At 35.8% G+C, this 27,394-nt stretch overlaps 1 protein-coding gene across 2 annotated transcripts in view; it reads right to left on the bottom strand.

The window, feature by feature from the left end:
* Nucleotides 1–27,394, bottom strand: part of Themis (thymocyte selection associated) — a 148,563-nt gene that overhangs the window by 10,723 nt on the left and 110,446 nt on the right. For both annotated transcript variants that reach the window (XM_070010459.1, XM_070010460.1), the window contains one exon: nt 2,217–2,369. In XM_070010459.1, the coding sequence (XP_069866560.1) occupies nt 2,238–2,369 (132 nt within the window). In that variant the 3' untranslated portion in view covers nt 2,217–2,237. The remainder of the gene's footprint in view (nt 1–2,216; nt 2,370–27,394) is intronic.

Below are 27,394 nucleotides of genomic sequence, written 5' to 3'. Positions count from 1 at the left end.
ATCCATACAGTGATTCTGTTACTTCACTGGAGGAAACAATAAACAAAAATTTCTCTTGAGTCATTAAAATATCTGTAGAAATCATAGCTTACTTTGATAATGTGTAAATCAGTGGATTTGCTGAGACTCTCATGCGATCCTCCTGTCAGGAGGAAAGTACATGCATGAAGTTCTTCGTTCATTATGTGCTTAGTTCCTGTTTTGATCAGTTGCACATAAATGTATTCTATTGTGATCTTTATTGTACTAGTCAGAAACATATCACCTATGAAGTATTTAGTCAAAAATATATCTCCCTTGAAGTATTTTTTCCCATTAAGTTTGGTTTGTATACTTGCCCAGGTCTTTCCAAGACAAAATTTATGTCAATGTTTCTTTTATGTGAAATACAATAAAAGTAAAGAGGAGAAAGCATAGAAAGGGTTTCATTTGCCCACCCCAAAGGAGACTACCGAATTACATGTTCGGAGATGAGCTACTTATACCAGGCATGGTATATGTTAAGTATGAATCCAATTAGTCTTTAAAAATGAAGCCATCTATGCTATATTATATGAAAACATTTACTTATGCTCTAATCTACTCTTGCATTTTATATATGAAATTGTATATATGAAATTGTCATACAATTATGATTCATAACAAAAAGATTCCAATGTATTGAATTTGCAGATGAGAAATCAAATAAAAACAGATATGCATAAGGGATAATTTCTAAGCAAATACATATGCAAATTAACCTAAGAAAGGAAACTTCTCACTTTCTTGAGTGAAGCTAGGAAATCCTGTTTGCCTTGAACCATTACTTGAATCCCAGGTCCTCTATGTCTTTATCTTTAAAACCATTGCCTATGAGAAATACATTGAGAGCAGGGGTTTTCCTAGTCTGTAACATATTCTGCACGATTCAGCAAGAAACAGAGCTGGGCTGCCACTCTACTATTCCAGACACACACACACACACACACACACACACACACACACACACACACACACACACACACACACACACACACACACACACACACACACACACACACACACACAAGATTAGATAACAAGTTTCTTTTAGCTTGAAACAAAAACTTTGATCTCAGGAATTGTGTCATCTGGTACTTTTTTAGGATCCAGAATCTCAAAAGAAAGAAAATAGTTTGCAATGAATTAATAATGGCTTTGAGTCTCAACATGCTACAGCAATTTTCACTACCGTGGTTGTTTCTTTTATAGTCATACTTGATTAGTATTTGAAATGTGGAGGAATTGCAATATGCATGGTTTTCAAAGCCCTTTACAGAATTTCATTTTTATCACTCGCAGAGAGTCAATGAAAAGGTAATAAGAAAAGCTCTATGGGATATTTTTATAGGAATGTCAGAAGCCAGTAAGCTAACTACATGAAAGAATCCAGATTGTACAGACAGGGTTTGGAGCAGAAACACTTCAGAGACTTTATATCTAGTATTTTGACTTTTACATGTCCTTGGAGAAAAAAGTGTGCTGGTTACAAAACCAAATAAGGAGGCAAAAGGAACATACAGTATGCTTAAGAATAATTACAGTTTCAATTTTCCTGCAAACTAAATATGAAGTTTCAAAGATAAAGTATAATAGAAATTGAGCTGGTTTGGTGTGTCTACAATATTGTAGAAAAGAAAATTCTTATTTCTCTTGCTAACTCATCCCTGATTTCTACCAGATGGAAGTTAGTCTGGGTAGCTTAACTGAATGTCACCAACTCCTCTGTGAGTCCATTTGCTCTTGTTTATCTCTCTACAGAAATGAAAAAGTTCAGATCATCATCTCTATAAATGAAACCATTATAGTTGAAGCCTACATTTGATTACTTGTTTGCCACATTTAAATATTTCAAGACACATCAACTATGAACCTCCTTTCAAGCCATGAATCTTGTTCACTGTTCTAGTAGAGATATCAAAACATCATTATCATAAAAATAGAAGTAATCTCAACACACATTTTGGGCCACAAAAGCTATAAATGAAGAAAAATGTCATTATGGAAAACAATGAATAGCCCTATCATTATTGTGAGTGTTTAATATCATGCTGCACTTAAAACTTCATTTCCAAAAGGTTTGGAGGACAGTAGTCAATTCAGATGAGAATATATTCCCAACAAATGGCAATACAAACACATACACTGTATCTTTGTCAGACAGGCCACTAAAACCACAGTCCTGGGGCTTAACTAACCTCTAGTCAGAGTGGTGCCTGCTACTGCAGGGCCTCATCCTTGCTCTTCTGTTTCTCCACTCTGGCCGAATCATTGTGATAACCAAGTGGTACTCTGGAATCCAGGCCAGCTTGATTTGAGTGAATTTTCTTGGATATGTCCACGTGGTGACTCTGGAATGACACAGACCAGTGTGATTGATTTCACAAGGAAATTACCAGTACAAAATACATGCTCCCTAAAGATATGACGAGGATAAATATTTAGCATATAGTCAGTCATTTCTGTATGGCCAAAACAAGTTATACGTTTTACATTGTGGAAATTTAAGTGTGAAATATTTTAAGTAACTTCTGTGACTAGAAGAAGAACTTATTTTAAGCACAGAAACTCATATTAAAATACTATTAGTGGATGTTAGTTTTTCTTTGTGAAGCTTCTAAAGTATTTCCTCACTTAGAACATTTTACCCAGTTTATATTCTCTTAGTTAAATAAACTAACCTTTTAATATATTATACAATTTATTATTATTATTATTATTATTATTATTATTATTATTATTATTATTATTGTCATCATATTTGTAATGCTGGGGGTTGGATCCAGGAATAAGTATGTCCTAGGCAGGTACTCTAACACTTGAATCGTATTTCCAGCTCTGTAATAAAATCTCCATGTCATTTTTATATTATTGAACTCTTTTACAGAAGAAATTTACTCTTTATTCGTTTTTATTTTGGTGGTATTGAGGTTTGAGGTAAGAGGTAGGCAGCACTCTAGTACTTGAGCCACTCCATGAGTTCTTTTTTGCACTGGTTATTTTCAAGATAGGATTTCTTATGCCCAGACCAGATCTTCCTATTTGCTCTTCCTTTTGTTGCTAGGATGACGAGTATCTTCACAGTTAGCTCATATTTAGCTTCATATTTAGCTCAGCCATTTTGTTTTGTTTTTCCCACAGTTTAGGCATGTGCCAGCACATCATGCCATTGAGTGAGATGCAATCTCTGGAAATTTTAACTCTGGCTGGCTTTGAACAACCATCTTCACCTTCTAAATAGTTAGGTTACAGATTTGAATCTACTTGATCAACTCAGAACAAATCTTAATGTATAGTCCACATTTGCAATCCATGTTACAAGAATTCTGCGAATCTCACAAAGCTCCTACAGTCAATTTAAGCATCATAATTTATGATAATAAAGACAACATCAATAGCTCTTATAATTCCTATCACTGGGGGAAATACCTTAGTGTTTGCCATTATGCTGACCCATTGCACACTTCATGAGAATCATCAGTTTGAGCCCAAACTGAAGAGCAAAGTAGGACAAAGAATTTCAATACTTTGCTTCATACTCAAATTCAGATTACAATTTATCAACTTGAATGTGAGTATAGGATGTTTTTAGATTCACAGTCAAAATTAGCCAATTAATTTTGGCCATCCACATGAGCTATTTTGGCTCATTATAGGGTAGGATAATGAATAACTTTTCTCTAAAGTTCCTTTCATGGATGAGGTGTTGAATTAAATTCATTAAAAACTTGATTTTATAGACTGAAAAGCTTTTAAAGCTTGGAAAATACCAATAAGAAAATTATCAGTGTAATTACATAATTTTGTTAAAATGAACAGTGCCAGGGCTCAAAGATAGACTCAGAGTCTTTGCATTCCTTAGTGACACAAAGTTAGTACAAGGTTCTTTGTTCTACCCTCTGAGTGATCAGATTAGTTTTTCAAGCCAGTGGACTGGTTGCACGCATGGTCTCAATCCTCTGCTCTCTGTGTCCATGTCCTTTGCATGCCCTCCTATTCTGCCTTCTAGATTGTCCATGTGGCTTTTTCTGGACCAACAGGATATTGCCACAAATGGAGACATCAAAGACACTGCAGAAATGGTTTTGTTCATTCTTGCACTTTCATTAGACCATGGGAGGTTAGCCCACTTGTCCAAGGTAAAGCAACCAAGTTTAAGGAATCCTAGATAGTTGAACTAAGTCAGCCTAGATCAGAGTCAGGGAAGCCCCACAGCCCCATGAACTAAACAAGTGTCATTTCGGCTACACACGATTAAGGTGTTCCGATGGTCATGTGATATTGTGAGGTGCTAACTAGCAAATGAAACAATCACATATCTATGGTACCAAGCATATAGAGGGTGGTGAGGGTGTTTCTAAATGGCTTAAATACAAGGTCTAAAATTGCTAAAACAGAGAATTTATACAGAGGGTGGTCAGTCATTTGTAGGTAATTCCCATTTCTGATGACAAAAGATAGGTCTTAATGATGCTACCAGATGGTGAACTGACTGTGTCACCTGATGGGCCCTCTGTGCTTCAGGCATGGGGAAATCAAGAAATAAAACCCTAGCAATGACACCAAGTTTTCAACCATACATTTACACTGAGAAAATGTAAATGCATGCAAAGTATAGATGGAAGAATAGATAAGTTTGTGCCAACACGCATCAGCCTTTAAGAACATTCTATATTTGTACTTATAACATAAATCTTGTTTATTCTGTGTACTTTCCACTTAAATAGTTATTTGAAATGAGTCATTAGGATCCTGGCTGTTAATACAAAGTGACTGTTAAATTAATTTCCATGTTATTCTTGGCATATGGTTTTCATGTTGATTTTAGTGTTCCTGTGAAAGTAATGGTCTAATTACAAGGTACTGAATATGTTTCTCATGAACAAAAAAAGAACAAAATAAATATTACCCCAAATTATGATCACTAAGGCATCCATGAAAAAAAATAAAGTTCTTTTTGTCTATGTTTATCTTTCATGTTATATATAAGGTCATTTTTGCTCAGTAAAATCATCCTTTACCATGAAATTTATTGAGATTCCCAGTTCATGATTGTGTCCACTTATGCCCTTTCTCCCCAAAGGCAAAGAGGCTTGATTTTCTTAGAGGGCTGCAAATGACCTGTCTTGGCCAAGGATGAAATAGCCATTATATTTAAAACAACATAAGGCATTCTATATAATGTACTTTCCTCTATGCTTTGTAAAAATAACAATCCTCTTCTAATCAGCTGAAAACGTAATCTATTTCTTCTCTGTGTATACAAACAACTGCTCCATTACACTATTTATTTTTCAATCAGAAAGCAAATTTGAGAGGTATTTCACAAGAAATTTCAAATGTTATTTAATGAACTTCTCCTTAAATTTCTTTTAAGGAATTAAATTTGACTTAAAACAAGAACAATAGCAATATTCCAGAGATTATACATTAAAGGAGTATCAAACCAATCTGGAGGAACTTAAGCTTGCTATGCATATTCCAATTATCATTCCAGAGAATACTCAGTCCTCTAGGTAATCTTTCTCTGTGTGTGTTGGAGCACAGAGTTCTCTTATGGTTGAATTACCATAAGTAATGACCTAGGAGATTATTAAGATAAATTTTTCAGCCTAGTAAAAATATATAACCCTGGAAGTAATTTATCCTCTACTGTGTGTTCTGCTGTGTGTGTGTGTGTGTGTGTGTGTGTGCGCACACACACGCGCGTGCGTCTTTTGTTATATGGTTCAACTACCACAAATAATTTAGAGGATTACCAGTGTGGCTATTCATGCTTATAATCTTAACCACTTAGAAGTGAGAATCAGGAGAATAATTGTTTGAATTCAGCCTGGGCAAAATGTTAGCAAGACCTCATTTCAACCAAGAAGGCTAGCAGGCTGGTACACACCTGTATTCTCAACTACATGGTGGGCCATAAGTAAGGGCATCTCTAGCTGAAGTTAGCTCCAAGAGGAAAAAATATCAAAACCTTTTCTGAAAAAGTAACCTAAAGCAAAAATGACTGGAGGTATGGCTCAAGTGGCATGGAGTTTGCTTAGCAATCATAAGGCCCTGAATTAATACAGCCCAAAATAAAAATCTCATTCTGCCTTATAAAGTTCCAATCTCATAGAGACAAAGGTTTGCACTTTTTCTGAGGAAAATACTTAAATAAGCAAGAATGTGAGCTGTGAAAAACAATCTAAGTGGAATCATGTAGTCCTCTCTTCTCTTGTATACAATTTGAAATTTTCTGTAGTCATCTATACACTCATAAACAGCCTTCTCTGTCATCTTTGTCCCAACTGAAAGTAAATTCTTGCGCCCAAATGTGGTTGATAGTCAACTGCAGATCAATCCTTTCTTCTCTGTGCCAAGTATCACCAGAAGTTCAGCCATTTATAAAAGATTTGGAGTTTTCCATCTATCTTCTTCCCTCATTAGGATCATACAAGAGACATCAGGCCATAGAATAGAAGATGCCTGTATCTACTTTCCCAGTTTCTCTGGGACAGCCTTCCGTTACTGGGCCTTCTATCTCTCCTGGATTGGCTGGGATTAGATTCAAGAATAGACATCTCTGTCGAAGTATGATTAGCACTCTTACCATGATAGCATAATAAGTATTTTGCCATGTTCCCTTGGGAAGAAATCCTTTATTTCTTTGTAAGATTATAGTAAATCCTTGTCTTCTAATACCTATTTCAACAGCATGTTAGGCATTAAAATAAGAGATTATCAGTACTCATATTTCAATAACATTCTCCTCTGTTCTCTTTGCTGAAACTGGAGAGGAGCTTATTTAAGATTTCCAAAGTTACTCTGTCCTGATTTGACATTGAGTTGATCACCTTCTTGGGAAAAATAAGATTCTAGCCTGCCCATCAAGATGTCAGTATAATCCTATACTTTGAAAGAGTTTAGAAATTCTTGTTCACAGTTTTTGGGTAGAAAACCTAATTAATTAATTAATTAATTAATCACTTAATTCTCCTTCTTCCTATTCTAAGGTTCTATGAACTTAGCTAAAAATGGAAAGGACATTTTAAGTGATACTTAATTGAAGTATTTTCATCTTAAAACAGGAATTGAATGGATAGCTAATTTATAGAGTTGTGAGACAAATGAGAAAGCCACATTGCCTTTAAGATGTTAGAAACAACACTCCAGGTAGTGGACAAGCATTGGAAAGGGCTGGTTATTTTACAGATAATATGGTGTTTTCCCTAGGTCAGCTTACCTAAAATGTTGTGGTATGGTATGAACCATGAAGTAGCACTTAGTATACAGACAAATCTTTCTTCTTCTTTATTTTTCCTTCCAACAAATTTAAAAGTAATTAATTTACATAGTATGGTCATAAACATTCAGGGCTCCTATTTTTAATGAGAGATTTTTGTGAAGTAATTGGTGGCCAGAGGGCAAGCAAATAATCTAATTTTGAATTGCAGGGACAGAAATTCCAATGGACAAAAGTATGTGACACATTTTGGGGGGTTAAATTAGTTTTTGCTGAAATTAATTTTGAATTAGGGGACATATGAATAGCATTTGAACGGTGTCCAGCAGAGTCGCAGGTATCGCAGATGGCAGATGAAATCCTTCGTGTGCTACATAATAGGTTTGTAGCTAGGCAAATTGTTCCAAATTCATTTCCTTCAAATTGCATTCAAAATCACCTTAACCTTCTGCATGCGAACACATAGGCTCTCACATCACTCTTTAAAAAGTATATATCTGGGCCGCTGTTACATTGTTGCTTGAGCCAGAAACCATGTTGCTGAGTATGATTTATCTCACCAGTTCTTCAAGCATTCACAGGACAGGAGTCAAGTGTTGTTAAAATATAAAAATGCTCTGCTTCTCTGGAAGTGCCCAACACAGAGTGAGGTGCTTGAAGTGTTCTTTCTACCTCCCATCAACTCAATTCTGCAAACATTCCTTTAAAACCCTCTCCCATGGAGGTCATTCCTCTCACTCAAGACCCTGTTCCCCATCCTCTTTCTCATAGGTTTATTTATACAACTTATTTAACATGTTTAAACTATTTTTGAACTGAAAAACACAACTGGACACTGTTCATACGAGATACTTCAGGACGTGTTTATTGTGTACGGTTTCAAGTATGCCCCCATCCCACACTTTGTCCGCATTACTGTATCTGAAGTCCTGGTGTTACCCTTCATATTCAGGAATGTCCTGCATTTTGCTTAGAATGTCCTCTTCAGCTCACGTCTCTCCTCACCACCCCAGCAGGAAATCAAAGGACCCTCAGCATTTAGACTTTTCTTTATCTTTTAATTTTTTTACTCTTTTAACTCCTTATAATGGAACTATAATAAAAACTTCATTGTCTTCCAGAATGTTCCATCCCCATGACTTCAGAATCTAAGACTCTACTCTGTGCTGACATTTACTGCTGCTAACCCTGCTCTTCTCTCTCAGTCTGTATTGCTACCAGAAGCCTCCTCCTCCAGCCTTTGCTTGTCTCCCTAACCTTGGGGTCCTTACCACCTGCTTAGTGGAGCTAAGAGCCTTTTGCTATTTCACACTTTTTGCTAGTCCCTAAAATATTCTTTATCTTCTCTTAGTACCCCCCCCCACTACTCCCTGCTCCCACAATCCCCAAATAATCTCTTTGTTTCCGATGGAAATCCTTACTATCTAGTGGCACCTGTGTCCTCGCCATGGATCAATGATCTGATCTGCCTGTTTTCTTGTGTGAGAGGCGGGGAGGAGATGGCAAACCCCACTCTTTTTTTTTTTTTTTATCATGTGGCCTATTGAAGCCTGGCATTCCTCAATCTTAGAAGTTACTTAATCACTTAATCCATTGAGACAGTGGCCATCTGAAATCAATTCCCACAGCTTTCCTGCTCTGTCTCTTATCTTTATTGCTGACTTCCCAACTGTCCTGTCTTCTTTTAAGGGAAACTATCTCCTACTTTGAATGTGACCCCTTTCCCTCCCACTCTCTGTTTGACTTAATCAACGACACTTACTTCTATTAGCTGAGTCTCCTCCATTGTCTCAAAGTTGAATAAGAATAATCTCCTTTCACAGCTCCATTTTCATTCCTCTTCTTTTCACTGAGCTAACAGTGTTTTCACCAATAATTCTCGAATCCTCTGCCATATCCTCTGTCTTAAGTCTCTCAGCCTTTCGCAGACCTGGTATTTGCTCCACATACTGTTTCTCACACTGTTAAGCTTCTCATCAGCCCCCTCAGCCTCCAGTTATGCTGCTCTCTTCTGTTTCCTAGGTCTTCATATACTTATCTCTTTGTATTACTTCTCTTTGCTTCTAGCTTCTCAACCAGTGATTTCTAAACCATTCTGATTATGCATTCTTAAAATAAAAATTGCAAGCATAAGTCAGGCACTGGGGCACAAGACCGTAATTCTAGTTATGTAGGAGGTAGATGTGGAGGTTGTGGTCTAAGGCAAGCCAGGACATAAAAGTTGAGGATACTCAGTTCCAGCCAATGGCCTGTATCAGTTATCTCAGCTATGGGAGAAACTCAATGTCTGGTTACAGTGATGTGTACCTGTCATTCCTAGTGACATGGGGAAGTATAAGTAGGAAGATCACAGCCCAACTTGGCATAGACATATTAGAAGACCCAACCTTGAAAATAACAAATGCAAAAAGGAACTTAAGAGTGTGGCTCAAGGAGTGGAGCACCTGCCTATCAAGTGACAGGCTCTGTGTTCAGTATCTCGTACTGCCCAAAATAAAGTAACCAAGTAAGAAAGTAAGTAGTGAGCATGAACCATAAAATTATATACATGTACTCTATAAAAAATATATATCGATATATATATATATTTACTCCGTTAAGACATTGTGTAGCTGGGTGCTGGCAGCATACACCTGTAATCCTAGGTACTGAGGCTGAGATCTGAGGAAAGAGGTTTGAAGCCAACTCATGTAGGAAAGTCCACAAAACTATTATCTCCAGTGAGCCAACAAAAAGCTAGAAGTGGAACTGTGACTCACATGGTAGAGAGCTAGCTTTGAGCAAAGATGATGAAGGACAGCATCGAGGCTCTGAGATCAAGCCACAGAAATGGGACAAACAAACATCATGTACCTATATGAAAAATTCAATTGAACTTTTAAAAGAACAAAGTTGCCCAGTGCATGGGGCTCATGCCTGTAATCCTAGCTACTCAAGTGGCTGAGATTTGAAGATCGTGGTTCAAAGCCAGCTTGGGCAGAAAAGTCCCCATGAGGCTATCACCTCCAATTAACCACTCAAATATTGGAAGTGGTACTGTGGCTCACCTTAGCCTTGAGCAAAAGAGCTTAGGGACCCAGAATTCAAGCCCCGTGGCCCACAAAAAAGAAAAGCTCAGGGACAGCTCCCAGACCCTGAGTTCAAGACCCACAATGACCACCACTAACAACAACAACAAAAACAAAAAGAACAAAGTTAACTTTGTTAGCCTTTCCTCCTCCATGTTCTTACCCAGTCTGCCACTGTAGACCTTCGGCAAAAACAAAAATGCCTCCCTGAAATCAGATGACACAGGTTTTTTGGGGTTTTTTGCCTGAAAACAGGTGACTTAGGTAGCTGCAATCTCAAATGGTATCCCTTTCAAAATGCAATTTCTCTCCTCCTTGTTTGTGCAGCTGTAACTGTAAATGTTAACTCCTTCCACAACTTTCCTGATCTCATGTTCCACATAAACCCAGCCCTATAAAACTCTGCTATTGCTCTGCCCAACTGCTGCTCTCTGCCCATGAGGTCGCCTGTCAGGCTACTGACATTAAAAACTCCTTTTCTGGCTGGGAATGTGGCCTAGTGGTAGAGTGCTTGCCTAGCATGCGTGAAGCCCTGAATTCCATTCATCAGTAATACATACACAGAAAAAGCTGCAAGTGGCACTGTGGCTCAAGTGGTAGAGTGATAGTCTGAAACAAAAGAAGCTCAAGGACAGTGCCCAGGCCCTGATTCAAGCTCCAGGACTAACAACAAAGCAAAACAAAACAAAACAAAAAACAAAAAGAACCCCAAAACAAAAAACAACAACAACAAAAAACTTCTTTTTGGACCAAGTAGCTGAGTGATTTTCTTGGGGAAGCCTTTCAAACTTAAAAATATTTTCAGCAAAACTCATATTTTACTTAGTTGTAGTAGTATATTGAGAGAATGGTTGGCTGGATGTCATCATTTTAAAATTACTTTGGCATTTTGTGATACAGAAATTCGATTGTTTGCTTCATAATTCAGTTGATTTGTGTAACACGGAGTTTTAATGACTATCACTGCTAAGAATGAAGCCTCACAAATATACAAGGATCCAAACTGGAGAAATTCATGATTAATCACTCTTTGTCATCATGTATATTTTTTCAGTAAAGTTCTTGGTGAAACTGTCTGCTAAATTCCTGTCCATTGTAGGCAGGTCAAACTGAAACATATTTGAGTTAATCATTATTTAATATAATTAGGAAGAGAAACAGATTTGAATAAACATTTAATTATTAGTTAGTATGTTAATTATTGGATTTCAAATCCACTTCAATTCCTTAGAAGAATTTATAAATGGTTAGAACATTTGTTTCCATATTGTGAAGTTTACAAGAAGAGAGATTTTATAGGTTAAACACTATCTTTAGCAATAAATCACATGACACAGACATTCCAAAATACTCGGCCTTCAAAACGTTCTTTATGGGATGGTTCTTCCATTACAGTCACATTTTTGAGCTTTTGGTTAAATGACCACTTCAGATGTCATGTGTGTTGGTCGCTGACGACTGTGAAATGCAGTTCACTGCTAATACAACCTTAGTTTTAAACAAAATATTTTGTCATAAAATAACCAGCAAATGTCAAAATGGTACAAACAACTGTGTAGTCATTACCCACATCATAAAGTGCCATGAAAACATTGCTGTGTTTTTAATCTTAGTTTCTATACATTAGTCAGATTCATAACGTCTTGCATAACTTTGTAAACTTCTGGCTATAATTTCCATGCTTCAATAACTAGAAATGTATTCCATAGGTAAAGCCGTTTCTTTAGTCATCCTGTAAGATCACTTTAAAAAGTTTTAAACAATCTAGCTGTATGGGTGTTTGAACTGACTCCAAAAATAATGCTTTCACTACAGAGATCATTCAGGGATAGAATAACGGCATAATATAAAAAATTACTTCTTTGTGCAATTTCTTACTGAAACTCAGGCTAGCAAATACAGTAAACAGATACGTCAGGGGGACAAATTGAACTCCCTTGCAACTTTATAAAAAATCTCCTACACCAAGGACTTCATTCATACCAATAATCATGGCATTTATTTGGCATTTACGATCACTCCTATTGTAACATACTGAAATTCACATTATTGTAGAGGTAATGTACAGAGAGGTTATGATTACATAAGTCAAGTAATGAGTACATTTCTTTTTGAGTCACATCATCCCTTCCCTTGCTTCTCCTAGATTTTCCCTCCCATCCCAATATACAAGATGGACAGTTCATTATCCACATCGTGTTCAGTGAGTACCACTGTTATAGTTGTTCACCCTTTGTTCTACCTTTTCTGTGACCCACTCTTATCCTCCCAAAGACAAACTAAAAACAAGACAAAAAGAAAACACAACAACTCTCTTGTTCCCAAGAGATTTTTGGTGTCAGTCCTGGAATTAGAACTCAGAGCCTGGGGACTGTCCCAGAGTTTTTTTTTTTTTTTTTTTTTTTTTTCTCAAGGTGAGCATTCTACTACTTGAGACATACCTTCTTTTCTGGCTTTTTTGGGTAGTTAATTGGAAATATTCTCATGGTTTTTCCTGCCTGGGCTGGTTTTGAACCAATATCCTCAGCTCTTAGCCTTCTAAGTAGATAAGGCTACAGGCATGAGCTACCAGCCCCTGGCTCTTTGGCATTTTTGTAAGCATGTTCTAAGAGAATTTTTAGAAAAACAAATAGTTGTATCACTATATTGCTTCTTTGTGTTATTTTAGATATATTCAGGAAGAATTAGTATATTCAAGGATAGATCACTTTTGTCACTATTTTAAAATCCCAAAAAGAATTAATATTACTTTTAGTGAACTTTGAATACAATGAAGTACTGGATGGACTATAATAATTTTAAATAGCATTGAAAATCCAGATGATTATCTTTATATTCTTTTTTTAGCTTTAAAATACACTGTTAATCATGATAGTTTCATTTGTCCATGGATAATCTCACATAATACAGAACAAAAATATGGGGAAATACATTGTCACTGGAGTGTTTGTAAATTTTCATTTTAGTTTTCTCCTAATATCAAATACATTGCTGACATCTTGATGAGCATGATTAGCTCATCTTTCCCCTCTTTTAATGTGGCTGATAGAGAAATATTAGAAGTGTTAAAAACTGTCAGTTCCACTTTTTGAAAACATAACTTTTCTTTCTTACAGTATCAATGAAATAGTATAATGAATGTATTAGCTGTAGTATTTAATAATTTCAGGAAAATTCACCAATGAAAAGGAAGTGGCTTGTCTGGAAGCCAGTGGTTCATACATATAATTTTAGCTACTTAGGAGGTTGAGATATGAGGATCACGGTTCGAAACCAGCCAGGGCAAGAATGTCCATGAGACTCTTATCTCCAATAAACTACTCAGAAAAGGCCAGAAGTAGTGTTGTGGCTCAAGTGGTAAAGTGCTAGATTTAGCACAAAGAGGCTCATAGACAGCACTCAGGCCCTGAGTTCAAGCCCAAGGACCAGCAAAAACTGAAAATAAAAAAAGTAATAAAAATAAAAAACAAAACAAAAGATATGTCTCAATGACTTGAAACAAGAGAAATTCCCTAATATCTCGTTACATTTCTTGTGCCTTTTCTCCAAACTTAACTACCACCTTGATGCCTAATATCATAGCTTAGTTTTCATTCCTGTATGGAAATTTTATGTATTTTGAATTATGTAGTTTGTCCTATTTTGTGTCTGAATTCTTTCTTTATATCAATAGCATATTCCAGGCATGAATATATTGAAACAGAATATACTGTTGAGGAATGTTTGTGTCACTTCCCATTTTAGCTATTATAATTGATCCTGTTTGAATCTTCCTGCACACGTCCTTTTGGGCATATTGTCATTGGGTGCAGAAGTGCATCTCAGAAGGTGTATCTAGGCCCAGTTTTAGTGGACCCTATGAAATAATTTCCCAGAGTATAATACACCCTGAGCCTAAGTATATGAAGTTGTAGTTTTTCCATATCTTTGCTAAGATCAGATACTGTTACTCTACTTAAAAATGCTAACTATTCTGAAGTGCTGATGTTATTTCATTGTGGTTGTAGTTTGTATGGATGATTCCAGGAAGTAAGTAGCTTTAAATGTTATATTCATCATAGGAAGTACTTTTCTTGAATACCTGTTGTTGAATACCTGTTTCCATTGATGTGACAAATACCCGAGAAAACACCTTGCCATGCTGAGCATGGCAAAGAGAATGATGGCGCAGAAACTCTCAGCATGGCAGCCAAGAAGAGGGAGACAATGCCTGCATCAGTTGGCATGTCTCCTTTTCTGTTTTATTCCATCCAGGAATAAAAACCTATGGTGAAGCCTTTCATATTCAGAGCAGATCTTGCTTTCTTAGTTAATGCTCTCTGGAAATCCCTCAGACATAGCCAGATGTGTGCTTTATTCATCTCATAGCTGCTTCCTGATTCAATCAAGTTTGCAACCAAGATCAACTATCAGATGTGTTTTGTGAAGTAACTGTTCCAGTGTTTTCATTCACTTTATCTGTCATGTCATCTATATTTTTGTTATTGGTTGCAAAAACTATATAAATGCTGTATACAAGTTTTTTTAAATAACCCTTATCTATTTGCAAATAGTTTCTTTTATGCAGTACCTTGCCTTTCACTGTTTTAATGGTGTCTGCAGTATAATCTTTACAGGAGGTCTCAGTAATTTTTCTTTAGTACTTGACAATCAGGTTGGGTTTTTGGCTGGTTTCCATTAGAAAACATAACTATTAGAATCCTTATCTAGGCACATCGCATCTATAATGGAATATATTCCCTGCAATCAAGGATGTCACTGGGATCCCTTGGGTAGGAACTCATGAGTGAAATTTTGTGGGGACTTACAGACAAAAACATGTCTTGAGGGGTGGCAAGACAGGAAAAAACATGCACATCAAGGCCAGAGAAAGATGTTACTGTGCTAACTTAAACAAAGGTGATCTGTGTCTGCCACTGTGTTCTTGCTTCTTCTCAAAAAATATAGCCTGCCCAGTGTCAGCTAAGAAAAGAGCTTTGGTGTGAGTGTTTTGTCATCTTAATATTTATGTCATACAAGGCTTGTACTATGTACCAGAAGCACAAGGTATCTATAGTTCAGTCAGGCTGGATCCCTATATCATGCTGTTTGAAACATAATCTGTTTGAAGCAGGTATACCTTAAGAAAAACAAGAGCCATTATTTTTTGTAAACAGCTTCAATTTTCCTTTGGAATTTATATTGGACATTGTCTTTCATATAGAACACTCACTGCCTTTCCGTGAAAAAAAAACAACCCATGGTTTACACATAATCTAAATACACAGTGATCATTTTTTACTTAATTCCATCGTGGGGTAGGTGAAGTCTTTCCAATGCAGGTAGAACAAGTGCTGTGATCTGTTCTGAAAATCAGCTTGTTTATTGGCTTCATTGACCATCTCTCTACATGAAATGAGTCCCCTGCCTTATTATTGTATCATTCAAGATGACTGGATCCCCCTCCCCAAAGGTGCATGATATGACTGAGATGCTTAGCTTTTGAATATAAGATGAAGAATTCTGCCCAAGCATTGGGATGGGGACCTGGACAAACAAGCCAGTCAACAACTGCATCGGTTGATCCTGATCAAGCTGTGTGAGCAGGTGCCAGGCAGCTCCTCTGGATTGTAGGCCTTCATGAAGCTTTGCTCACATGGATTACTTTGTGTAGCTTGCTCCAGGATGTGGGCTATGGGAAATTTATTAATTTAATGATGTTTAGCGATTCTTCCATGAAGGCGTAAAATGTATGAACTCCTTTTTAATTTCTTTTTATTTCTTTAGGTAGCTGTAGGAGAGGAGCTCCAATTCAACATGTCGATGAATAACTGTAATGCATCAGGATCAGTGTCACATCACCCATCTTTCTCTCACACCAGTATTTGCTCTTCAGGAAGATTTTTAGACACTATAATTCAAAAGTTTCATTAAACTACTGCTTAGCTTGCTAAAGAAGGCATCAGCAAATCCAGTGAAGGGGCTCAGGAAATGCCAACCCCAAATATAGCCTGTTGGTAGATTGGTAACTTTGAGTGGAAACAAGGAATGTAGGCAGAGATTTTCTCTGAGTTCCTCTGATCTACATAAAGACACTCCACCAATTGCACGAGCCCCTTTCCAAGGAATCTTAATCAATGAAAGAAGATTAACTCAGGGTCTCCAGAGAGGGAACAAAATAGATACCATATCCAGACACACTCCTGGTTATTCTTCTGGGGGAATATTATTCTGAGTCAGTTTCTATTACCCAAGATACTTTTAATTTATACAAGGCAGCCTTTATCACCATATATTTTCTTCCCTCTATCGCCAATCACTTGTGTCATTACGACATAGAAACTTCAAGCTACAACTGTGTGTTGACACTCAGTTTAAACTGTGTGATCCTTCTTCAAGTGTGTGTATGTTGGTGTACCTGTGCACAAGTATGTAATTAAATGTCTTTTCTCATATGAATCTGACTTACCACATTAATTTGTTGCATACCCAAGGCATCTAGAAGGGTAGATGGAAGCCATTTCCCCCCTCACCTACGCTAGTCACATAGATATGCATGACCAGAAAGCATTTGTAGTGGGCCATAATACAAACGGCATTGCCTAATATGACCAAGCTCACGATCCCGCATGGAATTTCAGCTTACTTGTAGGGAGTTAATGAGAGAAGTAGGTTTGAATGTAGTGTCTTTTTTTTAACCTATATCTAAAATTATACAAAAAATAGGTATGTTGTTTTTGTCTTTTGATATGGGTCTTTTGGCTTGGGTTAGAAATGCATAATTAAGGTCATGTATTGAAAGAAAATTGATTTGATTATATAAAATACTTATATTAAACGACGATATAAACATATGAGTTTTACACACAAACACACACATGCACACACGCCATCTAATACTTTCCAACTCCCTCCCAAAGTCCTTTTTGAGAAATTCCAATACTATAGAGAGGCAAATTGATTTTAAAGAAGGCTAAGAGCTGAACATGTATTGATAAAATCTTATGGAAGCAAGATCTAGCCCCAGCCTCAGGATCACATAAGCACTTTAAGTATTTTTAAATCTCTCTATGAATACTTGGTCTGTCACAATCATTTGCCAAGGTGAAACCACACTGAGAAACTATAAGAGCTAGAGTTGACAACTGAAACAAGTACAAAAGGAGTAGACAATATCCTCACATGTGAACTAGAATCCATGCTGAAAAACTCATGCCATGACTCGCAGACCTGTTGGGGTATCTGTCTTTTTCTTGATTCTTCTATATTCTTCTGTCTCCTAATACACTGTGAGGTGAACAATTCATTGACTTTTTTTTTTTGTAACAGCAGGGTTTACCTTGATTTTTTAAAATGATGAAATGATTAATAAGAAAAAACTGAAAGATCAAATAAAATCTGGATTTTTACCTGCAGAAGAACAAAATGTAAAACAGAACTTGCAAGTTTAAAATTAACACTCATTATTAACGAAAATATTATTAATTTCATCCCTGTGGTGTTTGATTTAAATTTTCATTTCACACTTGCCTTAAAATTAGGTTTTGGGGAAGAAGTTCAGGAGAGGAAGGAAAGAAGGAGAAGGTAGAATAAAGTGTGAGTCTGATCAATGAGTAATTGTTTGTATAGATTTATAATACACATTAATCTATACGATTTAAGCAATTCACATATGCTACTAATTATTTTGAAGTTAAATTGTAAACAAGTATTTCAAGCGACCCGGGAGGTTGGCTTGCATCTTTGGTAGTAACTGTATATTCCCACTGGATGGCAGTGTTCCCTGGCTCATGGCAGAACTTTCTAGCATCAGCAGCTATTGGCAGCTGATAAAGCAGTAGCATTTTATTTCTGTACTCAATTTGAATATTGGAAATCTGCCAGGATTCCATGACTTCAAGATTAAGTGTCTCTCATTTGAAAAGAGAGTTCCATGGGCAGAGGTTTTTGTTTTCTCAGGCATACATATATCTTCAGGACAAAGGCTATTTACATAAACTCTGGGCTTCCTTAAGCCTCTCAGAAACACAGTTGGCCTCTTCTCTTGAAGTTGAGGACTACAAGCAGTTGGTAACACACTAGTAAATGCTGGACAGTATTGTGTTTTATAAAGCAGAGCCAAGTAAGAAGTATTCAAATGCCACAAGATCTCAAGTATTCTTATCTAATCTTAACTCCTAGACTATTTACTTAAAACATTTCCATTTTCTTGGCAAAAAGCTACATAAATACATTTAATTTTTTAAAAGTTTTTACACATTATGTCCCTGAGACATCTGACTAATGTGTTAGATTTGAAAGTTCTACTCTCAAACTACATGGGCAAAAATATATAATAAACTAGTTTGAGTATAAATGGCTTACCATAAAGATCAGTAACATTTGCAATGGAAAATTCAGCATTTCCCTTTACTGTAAATAATGCATTTTAAAATTTGTGCCTCTAACAGACATATATATCTAGCATGGATCAGTATTAGTGAACTACTATTCAATTTTACTATGCGTATTACCCTGGGTGCTGTCTAAATTTTAGGTAGAGAATAGGCCTGGGACCATTCTCATAAGAATACTGTGTATCCATTCAGGATAAAGGATGGGGCATTGAGGATGTCCCAGAAAAGGTGATGGGAGCAGGGGGAGGGCAGGGATCTGATGTATCCATTATACATTGGCTATGTCCTATTCACAGGCAGCAGAGAGAAGCACATATTATTGGAGACTAAGGAAAAGATCCACTTATTCCCTTTACCCCAACACAATGCAGTAGCACTAGTCTGCAAACATAGAGAATATAAGTTAGTTTTCATATGCATCATATGAAGGGTTAGAATTCAGTATGAATTTAAGTAAAAATAAAAAAATACTCATTACCTAGAGCTAAATTCACAGATATCCACAGAAAATGTGACTGTAATCCAATATCCAAATAATGTAGCATATATTGATACAATCATGCATAGAAAAGAAAATATTTCTATGGTTGGAGAATTTGGGACCAAATTATTTAAGCAAACAATTCAACATGGAGAAGACACAGTACTATTCAGGAAACTAGTTCTATTCTAGCTCAGTAGCAAAGAGTGACAGTTTCTTTTAGGAAATTAGTAGTTAATTTAACTCCACTATAACTTAGTTTATTGGCCACACAAAAAGAGCCAGTACGTCGCCTTGAAGATTATTCTGCAACTCCACTGAATACCTTTCCTGCTATGTGTTGTTTTGTAGTTCCCTAAGTAAGCCCCAAGTTTTACTTGCTTTCAAGTCTAGCCAGATATATCACCCTGATAGTACACTAGGCCTCTTATTAGTTATCTTTGAAATTTCTAGTTTGCCCACAATACACATGTGATGAATTATCAAATAAGTAACTCATGAAAACTTTTCTGATGAGGATATTTATGTAAATTCCCCAAATGCCTGGGAAATATATGTCTATCTGTATTGTCTTGGGAAATCACAAAATATTTGGGTGCTTTATTAGTTTTCGTGAGTGTTTTGTATTCTAGGTGGCTTAAAAATTATATTCAGTGTTCTGGAGGTCAGAAGTTTGTGACCTTTGGCTGGTAACTACACTGCTCCAACCTCTGCCTTTATCTTCATGTTGATTTTTCTGTTTCAGTGTGTCTAAATTCTCTGCTTCTCTCTTTCAAGGATACTAGGTTGGAATTTAGGGTCACCAGTTATTTCATGACAAACTCCTTGAGATCTTTAACTTCACCACATATTTGCCATAGAAAGGAATGTTAAGGAAGAGTAAGAAAAGAAGAATGGGGAACTGGGCCAAAAGGTAAATAAGAAGCCTCAATAGGAAAATTAGTCTCACTTCTAAGAAATAAAGAGAAAAAGAGGGTGGGAATGAGAGGGAGAGAGAATGAGAGAAAGAACATAGATCAGAAAAAATTTAATGAAACAATTTGCAACTTCCCTGAAGGGCTGAGAATAAAGGGAAAAAAAAACGCAGATCAGTTGGAAGATGGAGGTGACCCTGTGACCTGGGGGAAAGCTAGGAAGCCCGCTTAATGCTCTTAACCTAACAAATTATATATAAACTAAAATTAGCTTTTGTATAAGTGATCAATCTGATGTTTTTCTAATAAACTCATATTCTAATATTCAAATGAACTGTTAAAAACCAGGGTGATTTTTAATTAAATTTCAGAGCTCATATTTGCAGGATGTATTTTATTATACAACTGAGAAGCATCCATTTTCTACAAGGCATGTTCTGATTGGCCAATGTTTACATTGAATTTCTCCAGGATCATAACTTCCCGTGTTCATAAGAATGTAAGAATGGAAGAGTATCACTGAATAAGGGAGACACAGATTCCTTCCTGATTCTCCCAGAGAAAGAAGTAGGAAATTAATTAGAAAAAGTAGCAACAGAAACTGAACTGAGTTTTTGTTTTTCTACTTTATGGTTTTTATTTTTGAAAAGGGTAGAGGATAATTTAATTTAGGTAGGTACTTTTAGTTACACATAAAATTGTAATCACTTAAAATATTTATGATATTAGGTACTGGAAATTACCTTGACAACCCATGACAGATAGATAGATAGATAGATAGATAGATAGATAGATAGATAGATAGATACCTGATTGCTGCTAAATCCTTTATTGGATATAAAGTTCAAATTGTTAATAGTTATATCACAGTGATTTTAAGCACGCAACCAATTTAACTTAAATCAAATTCAACCCAAATATTCTTTTGGTTCTTAATTGTCTCATGTTTTCCTCCGCCATTGATAATGGCAGCCATATATAAAACCAGCCTTATTTATTGGCTTGTCAAGGAAGACACAAAAATACAAAGGAGAGGAGGATATTATTACTGAAGCAATCCACAGTGGGCATTTATTTATACAGAGAGTCTCTAGAAGTTACTATGACTCACAACATAAACTATCCACTATTTGCTACCATCCACTTTTTCTAAGAAAGAAGAAATAATAATTTAGAGAACATTTTATGATTTAGATAGTTTTATATGGCCAGCAAGTACTCTAACTAAAATTCAAAAGCCTTTAAAATTTTTGCTTTATCAATCATGTTTGAAAATATTTTAACCTCTCTCCTTCCATTGTATATATAAAGAGACATTTGTATGTGTTGGCTTGCCTGAACTTCAAAGTACTTACATTTTATAGACAATATCTATGAGTCCCAATAAAATGTTGCAAATAACATAGCTCAGTGGAAAATTCAGTTTTAAATCTTCAAGCCTAGAATTCAGCTTCACTATTTCTCAACAAATGTGTGGTTTATCGGTTAAAAAAAAACAGCAAAAGATAGTAGCCCACACCATAAATTATAAGCATGTGGGTAAGCTAACCATTTCCTGGAAATTTGATATTGTTTTCATCAATTATTTTAAGAGTTGAACAATGATCTACCCTTCATTTAAAGTTAAATTACCCTTTATATTTCCTTTTCATCTTCTCAGATCTTGAAAGTAGCTGGTGTAGTAGCAGTGTGTGATGTTGCTCATCAAATTTCACCTGCAGTATTATAAAAGGAAGAGTACCTGCTAGATCTACCTTGCAATCTACTCCACATAAAGTAAAAATACAAAAATGGAGTGAGAAAGAAGACAAACCAGCTAGATATAGACAACCATTTCATCATGAATTCTTAAGGCTTAAAACACACCAAGACCTAGAGGTACAACAGAAAATAATTCACTGTGAATTTAGAAAGCCTGATTTTTATACCCACTTTTCCTCTAATTGGCATGTGAAATCATCTTTCGCTTAATCTTTTACTAATTTCTTAGCTTCAAAATGGGAATAATTGTTACTGGCTCGTCACAATAGTAGATGAAAATTACCTGAGTCAGCTCAGGCCAGAAGACAGACTGAATCATGAAAATCCTTCAGGAGAAAGTTCTCTCCAAGCAGATAACAAAGTAGATCAGAAAAATGACAATGTTGTCAAGAATTGATTGATACAAAAATAAATGAAGATATTTTAAACACATTCTTTGCATTAACAATTAACAAGCCCAAGCACCAGTGGCTCTTGCCTATAATCCTAGGTACACAGGAGGCTGAGATCTGAGGATCCCAGTTCAAAGTCAGCCAATACAGAAAGGTCCGTGAGATTTTTATCTCCCATTAATCACCAACAGCTGGAAGCAGAGCTGTAGCTCAAGTGGTAGAGCACTAGTCTTATGCAAAAATATCTCAGAAGCAGGGTCCAGACCCTGAGTTCAAGCCCCAAGACTGGCGCACACACACACACACACACACACACACACACACACACACACACACAAAGAATACCAACATACAAGACAAAACCCAATCAATAGAGTCACATGAAGTGTAAAAGATAAAGAGGATGAACAAAAGATATGAACCACTGTACAAATAGGGTGTCAGTTCATTCAGATATTAAACATACAGCCAGGCACTGGTGGCTCATGTCTATAATCCTAGCTATTCAGGAAGCTGAGATTTGAGGATCATGGTTCAAAGCCAGCCCCAGCAGGAAAGTCCATAGACTCCGATCTCCAATTAACAACCAAACAAGCCGGAAGTGGAACTGTTGCCTAAGAGGTAGAGCACTAGCCTTGAGCAAAAAGATCAGGGACAGTGTCCAGGCCTTACGTTCAAGCCCCAGGGCATCCCCCCCATATTTGTGCATGCACACATACAAGAAATTAAACAAAATTATATGATTAAGAAGTTCTAGGTCTCATACTATATCTACAGCAGGCAGATTCTTTTACTGCAGCATGATTCCCAGTAGCCCAAAAGAAGAAGCAGTATCAGTATCCATCAGTGGATGAATAAATACACAAATATGGTAGAATATTATCCAGCCTTGAAATTGTAGCAATTCTGACATATGCTACAACATGGTAAACTTTAAATACATTATGCTAAGTGGAATAAGGCAGACACAAAAAGAAGAAATATACAATTTCACTTACCTACAGTTGTCAAATTTGTAGAGACAAAAAGCAGAATGGATACTGATCTTTAGTTTTGGACTGGATGATAATCATGGTTGCAGAACAATGTGAATGTCCTTTTACACTAAGCTGTATTCCTAAACTCAGAAAAATTGCAAATTTAATATTGTGGGGTCTTGATGTGAAAACTTAAAAGTAGATATTATGGACTTACCTATAGCATTTCAGAGGTTAAAAAAGGTAAAAAAGAGGGAAAGAGGGAAAAGGCAATGCAAGCTAATGAGTACATAATTACTATTATGTGAGGGAAGTAAATCCTACTCTTCTTCAACTGGTTTTAGTTAATATTAATAGTGTATACTGCAAAATAGATATGTGAAGATTTTGAATGTTTCCAACCCAAATAACTGATGAATGCTAAAAAAGTGATGAATATGCTACAGACCTCAATTAATACAGGTATTGACATATACCACACTGTACCCCATAATGTATACCATTATTAGATATCCATTAAAAATAAATAAGTAAAACATAAAACTATATATGAAGAACATGTCTTCTCAGATTGTATAAAATATTTATTAAAAGAGGCCAACTTCTAAAAGAACACATTTACTTTGCAAATTATATACAACATGGGGAAGGAAAAGACAGAAAGAGAAAATGGGTTATTCTTCTGAGGGTCAGCATGCCAAGAAGTAGCCCAGGAAAGAATAATAAAGGCAAGAAACAGCACTAGGTGACTGTCTTCTCCAAGGTTAAAAAGATATCTGAGCCCCAGAGAATGTTTTTGCATTAGAGCCCTTCAATTTCAGCTCCATCACTTAGCTGCTAATCTTCTAGGTATCAAACACTGCAGATATGAAGTCTAAGCCTGGAAAAATGTCGTCCCCCTCAATTTTTCTCCCACCCAAAGCCAAGCGAAATGAAAAAGTCCGCTTGACATTTAAAAATCTATGGATGTGAATGAAGAGGAGGAAAAAAGTGCATGTTAGAAATACATTTGATGTTTAAGAGGAGTACAAGAATAAGATTTCTGAGAGAGAGAGAGGGAAAAAAAGGACTGAAATGTTCTGAAGATGCACTGTACAGTCCTTAAATCTAAGGGGATGAGAGTACAAAAGGTTTCTTAAGATAGAAACTCTTAAGGAAAATGTACAAGTGTTTTCTTACTTGTGATTATATTAGCTTTGTGGCAGATACTGAGTTTAAATACAAGTACAGACATTCATTGTGCCCACAGGCTGTTCAACGTATGTGCTATTATGAAAAAGTTGATGAATAAATCAATTGCTTTCATAAATCTTAGTCCAAATTTCTCAGGTAGACAATGTATCACAAAAGCAAATCTTGTATTTAGAAGTAGTTCTGTGGAGAACAATGTATAAATAGTGAAAAGGAGTCTATGCTTTCAATATTATTCTAGTCATTTCTGTATTACGCCTAGGCTGTTTCCTAGGGTTAAAGAACAGCAACTTATTAGGATTTATTTCCACCAATCTAGTATATTACACCTTAAAAATGCATTTTAAGTCAGGAAAACAAATAGCAAAAAGAAATTATTGAAATATGAAGGCAAACTTTTAAAAATTAAATCATTGAACTTGATTAAGTTTTAAATATATAGTAATCAGGCACATGGAGCAGAACTGTACACAGAACAGACTGGGCATGGACTGCACCAGGACTTATTCCCCAATAAATTACAGAAGCTTGAAGTTTCTTTATATGGAGTCAGAGTCACAGTCATCTGGTCACTTTTCTCAGGATGACAGAGAAGGGTGATCCTTTGAAATCTGTCAGGGGACGGGGGCAACATTCATCCATTGTTGTCTGTTGTTACTCATTCTTTTTACTCTTTCTTCTTATCTCCATCTCAGCAACTCAATTTCCTTTAATACCTGTACTACCCTAGACTCAACCCAGTTAGTGCACTTGTGTGTAATTGAAAAGTATGAGAAGAGAAAGCCTGAGAATATCTATTTCACCTATAATCGCATCATTGTTCATACTAGCCACAATATAGAAACATTCAAAGAACAAATGACAGTGATGTTATGAGTTGTTTACTGACAGAATCACGTGTTAAGCCTATCTACATCAGTTCAATCCTATGGTGTTTAGTTTTCTCTACAGTTAGTGGACAGAGATGATATTAATCACCATCTGCATATGAAAATACAGAGCACAGACATTCATAAAAGAACTAGCTTTATTAAATAATGAAGTTTTAACTTATTGCAACAGACCTCTGCTCCCATAAGTGAGCAGAATTCTCAAAATTTGTCTGTATTACTAGAGTAATATTTAGAAACATAGAATTCCTGATGTTAGTATGAATATTTATACTAAAAACACTTCAAATTGTTTGGTGCAAATTGCATCATACTCAAGAGTTTGAGCAATATCTATCTATCTATCTATCTATCTATCTATCTATCTATCTACCCATCATCTATTATCTTCTGTTATCTATCTCTATCTATTCTGATTGATCTGCATCAATATCCATTATCAATATATAAACATATAGATACATCTATCTATATATCTTAAAATATTGGTTTCTCCTTACGACCAAAATGGGTTCTGAAACTCCATCCATTTCTATTAATACACTGACCAGGTTAACATATTAACCTGCAGAAACACTGTGTCATTTTGTGTCTATGACTCATTGGCCATACTTCGTTTTGTAATCAACCTAGCTGTAAGATATGCTAGGAGAGCTAGGGCTTATACTAGAAGGCAGACCCTCAAAACTAGGGCTTGTATATTACTAAGGAAGAAGTAAAAACGAACAATCATAAAACAATAAAGTCTGACACCGGTCTTTATTTTAGCAGTTTTCAGAATAAAGTAAGTGTGGAAAAGTATTTGACAAATGATATCTTTAATATTTAAATCAATTAAGGTAGGAATATTCAATCACAAATTTAGTGATATGGTAAAAATTTAATACTATGATTCAGAAATGGCAATTCTAGTTTCTTTCAGTAAGTAATAAATAAAAACATGCTAAAATATTTAACAGGGTATAGTTACACTTTATACTACAATTATGAATAACCAAACACAAATAATACAAGATGGGTTACATAAAATCTGTATGATATCCATAACATATTGCATATGTACACGTGTAGAAAATGTATATAGAAAACATCATATATAAATGAAATAAGTTGAAAAGAGCTGGTTACAAATCAGAATGAGCAGTTGTAAAGAAATGGAAAATAGATTCATTAAACGTTACTGAGGTAACTACATGTTGAATTATAAGCAAATTTATATTCATGTTGATCTGTTACTTTTTCAAAATATTGTCCTACAATAATCATTTTTGGATAAAAGTTATTCACACAGTAAAGTGATTTTAAAAGTTGTAGTGGAATATACAACATCAGCATCAAAAGGAGTGAGTGTTCATGATTTACACTGAATGGACATTCTCCACACTCTGACCAAAAGGATACTTGAGAGACCCAAGAACTCTTCCCCTTACTTTTTCTATTTATATTTCCCAATTCTCTCCTCAATTTCTTCTTATCAATTTTCCCTCTTCCATCACATGAGCTACACAGAAAGCTAGATAGCTAGGAACTTCCGGGAAAACCATGACAACTATTTAAATTGAAAAAAGACTTAAAAAAAAATCACATTATGAAGACACCACACACAAAAAGAGACTCGTTTCTCAGGAGCATTTTTCAGAATTAGAATTAGCAATGCTATTGAATGTGGGCTGACAGGCAGCATCCATTGCTGCTAGGACTCAGGTTTGCCTCTACTGGGGATTACATTTGCTTGGATTTAGTAACTCAAACCATCAGAACACACAAGATCCAAGGGTCAAATGGATATGCTACAAGAATACTGCAACAAAATAGAAAGTTAAAACTTGGCTCTCTTACCATTATTTTATAGTCTTGGAAAACAATCATAATTTTTTCCAAAACCCAAGTTTCAGACTAATCCCCAATAATGTAATTGTATAATATCTAGATGTTAGTAAGGCTCATACAAAATTATTCCATAGTGATGAATGTACTGGATGAAAGGCCAGATTGAAATCTGAGTCAATTCAGTATTCAGTTTACATTCTCAGCTCATTCCAAACTTATACTGATATTAGCTAGACAATTTATCAGGAGCTGGAAGTCTACCTGTAAGTGAG

The sequence above is a fragment of the Dipodomys merriami genome, unplaced genomic scaffold (assembly GCF_024711535.1).
Source record: "Dipodomys merriami isolate MVZ:Mamm:240054 unplaced genomic scaffold, mDipMer1.0.p SCAF_8, whole genome shotgun sequence".
Lineage (NCBI taxonomy): Eukaryota > Metazoa > Chordata > Mammalia > Rodentia > Heteromyidae > Dipodomys > Dipodomys merriami.
This window is presented reverse-complemented; position numbering and strand designations above follow the sequence as displayed.